General features: G+C 33.5%; 2 protein-coding genes across 2 annotated transcripts; one reads left to right on the top strand and one right to left on the bottom strand.

The window, feature by feature from the left end:
* The first annotated feature begins 425 nt into the window (after window positions 1-425).
* On the top strand, window positions 426-1,595 carry LOC142236003 (uncharacterized). The gene has a single exon (XM_075307253.1). It carries the CDS (start codon window positions 426-428, stop codon window positions 1,593-1,595), a length of 1,170 nt encoding a protein of 389 aa, XP_075163368.1.
* A 229-nt stretch (window positions 1,596-1,824) lies between these two features.
* Window positions 1,825-5,247, bottom strand: LOC142236002 (uncharacterized). The gene is made up of 3 exons (XM_075307252.1): window positions 4,769-5,247; window positions 2,149-4,604; window positions 1,825-2,045 (listed from the first exon to the last, which is right to left on the bottom strand). The coding sequence occupies exons 1-3, from the start codon at window positions 5,245-5,247 to the stop codon at window positions 1,825-1,827; spliced, it is 3,156 nt and encodes a 1,051-aa protein (XP_075163367.1).
* Window positions 5,248-5,552: the final 305 nt, after the last annotated feature.

Genomic DNA, 5,552 nt, shown 5'->3' with positions numbered 1-5,552 from the left:
AGTCATCCCTTCCCGTGAACATTATGAGAGTGAATGCAATTCAAATTCAATGTAATATTACATCCGGTGCCTTCATGAATAATTTACCGGTGCATACTATTCATGAATTTGCAATAAATGTTTCCCCTGGATATAAAATAGACGAAATACCAAGAAATTTAGTTTATTTACCTGTTAACGTCAAAGAAATCAGTTCACTTAAAGTGTGGATTGTAGATCAAGAAGAAAGAATAATAAATTTTCGCGGAGAGGATATTACTTTACGCATTCATCTAAGGCCAGCTGACAGATGATTATTTATAATAAAAACATAAGCGGAAAGTCAAAGGCAAACACTCAAGTGCAAACCGCCAACCGCAGACTACTGCCTTTAACTAAGCAAAATATAAAATTTTTAAAATCTCTCAACCTTCGTTTAAAACAAAATGTCTGAAATTCTTAATGTATCCGAAAAGCCTTTTTCAGATGAAAATATTACTAAAAAAGACTACCATAGTTATGTCCCATATATTCGTTCATTTAAAAACAATGATGAAATAAGAATAACCATACAAAATCAAGATTTGTATGTATTACCGGCTGAAAGTTATATTTACATAGAGGGTACCATAACAGTGGCCAGTGGAGAAAGAGCAATCAATGCTCGTTTGAAAAACAATTGTGTAGCGCACATGTTTGATGAAATCCGATATGAGCTTAATGGTGTTGAAATTGATCGATCGAGATATCTTGGAATATCAAGTACAATAAAAAATTTCGCATCTCTAACAAGTTTTGAGAGTAATATGCTTCTAAACGCAGGATGGAGTTCTTTAGAGGATATATCCGTAAACACATTCAACTTTTATGTTCCATTGAAGATGTTACTCGGTTTTGCTGAAGACTTCCATAAAATTATCTTGCATAGCAAACATGATCTTATACTTCTGCGAAGTTCTAGTGATAGCCAAGCATGCTATTCATCGGATCCCAAAGAAAATCTAAATTTAACCATCACCAACGTGATGTGGAGGATTCCCCATGTTCACCTCTCTGACATAATGAAAGTAAAAGTTATGAAAACAGTGCGCGATGGTACGTCGTTACCAATTGCATTTCGAAGTTGGGATTGCCATTTTAACCCCACATTCTTTGGTTCGATGAAGTGCAATTGGAATGTCAAGTTGTCGTTGAACAGGGAGAGACCACGCTTCATTTTGTTTGCATTTGTACGAGAAGGAAAGTTTGCTCATTGTAATTTAACCAATATAAAAGTTCATTTGAACTCTGAGACCTATCCATATGATGATTTAAATTTAAAATTTGATGAGAATCGATATGCCATACTCTACGAAATGTATACGAAATTTCAAGAAAACTATTATCAAAGGGAGTCATATCCAATTTTAAGTCTTAAAAAGTTCAAAGAATCACCAATAATAGTCATTGATGTTAGCCATCAAAATGAAATGATAAAGCATGGACCAATAGATGTCAAACTCGAGATTGAAACGAGTAAATTAATCCCTCAAAATACTCATGCCTACTGTCTTATATTACATGATCGATTGATGGAATACACACCTTTGACTGCAGTTGTCCGAAAAATTATTTAAGAATAGAATTATTTTTGATTTATTATTATTATTATTTATTATTTTTTTTTTGCATAGTTACATGAATATATAAATAAATAGTCTTTATTTACATGAGATTTGCTTAGTTAATAAGTTAAAATTACATAAATAAATAAATAAAAATAAATAAATAAATAATGTTGTTTTTTTTCTTTTACATTACAATGACTTAATGAATATACTTAATAATATCAGTACTATACTTATTCTATTCGAAAAAATCCAAATTCAAGTCGTCTAAATCATTTATTGATGCCAAGTCAAGATTTTGAATATCATTCAAACTAACATCAAACACCATTGGATTTATAGACTTCAAGTCGATTTCATTACTAGATATGCTATGGTTTTCATTTGCAATCGCATAGTGCCCCCCATGCATATGTATTAATGCCATCTTCTCGAATTTTTCTTTTATCGTCGTTATAGCTTAAAGTTATTTTATTAACTTTATTTGTAAACACTGTGTGTTTTTTAGACCTAAAAACTAGCATGCTATCACTTAAATTCTTTTTATTAAAAAGACACTCACGATACGTTTCAAATGTGTATTTTCTTAACACAGATTTCTTGACGCCCTTAGATTTTTTTATTTCCGCACAATCCTCCACTTTCATGGAGTACATTTTTGGCCTCAACCCTATGAACTCAGTCATTATTCTCCCCGAATTCTCATCTTTCATCATTCCCAAAACTTTTTTATTTGCAATAGGGAAATTGAATCTATTATTAAGAGGTAGGTCGGATGTATCAAATCTTGCTTTAATATCATCCGGAGTTATTTCTTCATAGAAGTCCCTACCTATGAATTCGAGGACCATGGAATCGGTGTCAGTGTACGCTAAGGTTACATCATTCCCGAACTTTTTTTTCAAAAATCCATAGTAGAAATCATACATAAAATGTTTAGAAATTTCTAAAATGGCAAACCCCATTTGAATAGGTTTATCTAATAAAATTTCTTCTTTATTCATTTGGATGGCGACCATATTTTCTCCAAAATGAATAAGGCTATTGAAATTTGGCCTAGAAATCAATTTCACCGCACTATTTCTTTGTCCTACTGTTTCCCATACCTTTACAATTCTCACGTCTGTCCGTTTTTCCACATTTTCCATAGTCTTGCCATATATCGCATTATTCAACAATTTGAAAAAATCTTTTTCAAATGCAATAATTGTTTTTGCTCTATGGCTATTATTTATATCAATAAAGGGACGTAAATAATCGCTTTGTACAAATGTTAATATCCTGTGTACTTTTTCAAGTTTTAAACCCAAATCTAAACATTGTTGCAGATTTCTATAGTGGATTACATAGTTTTTCTTATCCTCAAAATCTGCAATCAATTTTTTAAATTTGGATCCGGGAGGAAATTTGTTTTCAGGACATGGTGGAAAATCGTTTAAATAGTCATGGATTTCTTTAGGATAGGAGAGATCTACCTCAAGGAAATAACCATGAGTGGCATCGGCAGGTAATTTAGATATATTATCAAAAAAGAATTTTAGTAGAAATTCTGGACTTCCAATCACCCACTCGAAATCTTTCTGTGGGAGACATTGGGACATGGCTAGTCCATATAAATTATTTGCGTCAATGTATAAGAGGATACTCAAAACTAGATCCTCTATATAATCTTTCATATATTTGTTATTAGCACGAACATATCTTTTGCTACACTGAACTATTCCACCTCTAATCCCCCTCATACAGAAATTATGCATTTCTTTATCTAATAAGAGATGTAGTTCAGTTGTTCGTATAACTAACTTCAACATTGCCTCCCAAGAAAGACCAGGCACAGTAAAGTAATGGCATGGATCAAGTTCATGAATGTCAATGCACATTGTGCGAAATTTTTCGAATATGTCAGCTAATAAAAGAACATCTGTAATCAAATACAGTTCCATATAGTCTTTTAATGTCTGACAACCCATTGTTCTCCACACATTTTGTGCATGTGTGTAGTCTTCCACAGTGCATGGTGTATCATTTAGAGTGTTGTAAAATTCTTCTATGGGCGGTAGCTTATCATCGCTCAATTTACTATGACTTGATAAATAGTCGTAGCAGAAAACCCCTTTCCTTTTCATTAGATCGAAATTGGCTGGGAAGTGTTCCTTTACATTGTGAAGGGCATCATCGGTCAAATTACGAGCAAGTGTATCTAAACTCGCAGCCATAAATTTGAAACTATCCAAAAACCTCAATTCTAATATTTTTTTATTTCCCATTGGAATTATGTGAGACATTGAAATATATGTCTCCTTATTCTGAGCAATAACAGACGTAGTACCCTCAAAGTGGGCCAAGTCTTTGATAAAAAGATGACAATCATATTTTGAAAAATTGTGGAAAAAAATAGGAATGAAATTGGCTACTTGATACTGAAGGTTGCAGCTGTTGTGTGCTGCCCCTCTGTATTTGCCTGTGAGGTGACAGTGATCTCTCACCTTTTTTTCCACCCTAGTGTTAATGACACCTTTGCAAATGTGGCATGTTTTTGCTTTTAAAAATTCCCTAGTCTCTAAGGGCGTCAAGCTATCCATCGGTTTGATTACCTTTAGACGATTGTAGATTAGTTTACAGTCCGCAATTAAATTTTTTAAGAACTCTTTGGATGCATCAGCACCCGTATACGTTCTTAAAATATTTTGCGAACTATCATAGCTACATATGATTTTGTAGCCATATGCACATGGCACATGTTCCTTCAAATATGTGGTCTTTGAAGTGCTACCACTCTGTGCACTACAATCCTCTAAAACGCATTCAAAGTCCGCATACACCGTATGTGAAACTTTAATTTGTCTTTTGAAATTTTTAAATGTTAATCTTTGACGTTCTTTTTCAGGCATCGTTCTCTTTACCTGTTGGCATTTTTCGAAATGATTATTAAGGTTCTCCTCCGTTGAAAAATGACGTAAACATAGATCGCATAGGAAAATACGTCCATTATTTTTTCGTTTCTGCATGCTTAAAAGTCTGTAAAGAGAAACAAATACTTTAGATAAATCGTGATTGTGCATATAAGAAAGAATAAGAATTACCTCGACTTGTTTAAAACAAGTATATAATGTTAATTGTCTCCTTCCTCCAGCAGTACTAAATCAACATGATTTAGTTTTACATTTTCAGTTTTAAAATACGGACCGACAATGACATCATTAACATAGCCGAACACATTAACACTTATCTCCGCATTTTGTTCTTCAAAGCGTTTAATGTGTTGTAACGCCAATGGGAAATGTAGTCCACCAAAATTTAAAATTTTCCCATTTGCCAAATTGATTATATCACTGCCTATGTTGACGTTGTATGAGCTTATCGCATTTCTATTGTTTCTAGGCATGCCTCCAACTGCAGCTACCATACACCACTTAAAACAGAAATCGTCTCTATTTTTTATGTTCAAGCATGCTAATTTCCTTTGCAATGCTAGTGGTGTGGGCAAGTATGATGAACCATTGACAAGGTTCACTCGATTCACATTGATGTCTAGTCTAGCAATCTTACTTAATGCCCATCCTGAATCTCTTTCTTGAAATTCGGACATTTTGTTCAGAATGCTATCGAACTGTGTCTCAAACAGTTTTTCAATATCATCTGATTTTGTGGCTAGACACATTTTTGTTATGTGATTAAATATTTTTGGCGCACACACACCATCACCATTAGACTGTTGAGCTGCTTCATTAACCGGTTTCACATATTCACCGACTAGTTCAATATTGAACTTTACGGTGATGTGCTCCTTGATTTTTTTTTGTCACTAGATTCACCAGTGATGATTTAGCCTCATTCAAAAATTCTTCAGGAAGGATTACATTGCTTGTATTGCAATATTCATAAATTGCGATACGTTTTTTAAAAGCGCTTTTTGTTTCACGCAATTTCTCCCCTTCTTGCTGTTGCTGGCGTTGAGGTAGGCTA

Source organism: Haematobia irritans, chromosome 4 (assembly GCF_050003625.1).
Source record: "Haematobia irritans isolate KBUSLIRL chromosome 4, ASM5000362v1, whole genome shotgun sequence".
In the NCBI taxonomy this organism is placed as follows: domain Eukaryota; kingdom Metazoa; phylum Arthropoda; class Insecta; order Diptera; family Muscidae; genus Haematobia; species Haematobia irritans.
Note: the sequence above shows the minus strand (reverse complement) of the source record. Positions and strands in the feature narration are given on the sequence as shown.

Coding starts and splice junctions, on each gene's coding strand:
- LOC142236003 (XM_075307253.1), top strand. CDS start 426: ATGTCTGAAATTCTTAATGTATCCGAAAAGCCTTTTTCAGATGAAAAT.
- LOC142236002 (XM_075307252.1), bottom strand. CDS start 5,247: ATGTGTCTAGCCACAAAATCAGATGATATTGAAAAACTGTTTGAGACA. Junction 4,605..4,768: donor AATGATGTCATTGTCGGTCC/GTATTTTAAAAC, acceptor TTCTCTTTACAG/ACTTTTAAGCATGCAGAAAC. Junction 2,046..2,148: donor ATACACATTTGAAACGTATC/GTGAGTGTCTTT, acceptor AATAACTTTAAG/CTATAACGACGATAAAAGAA.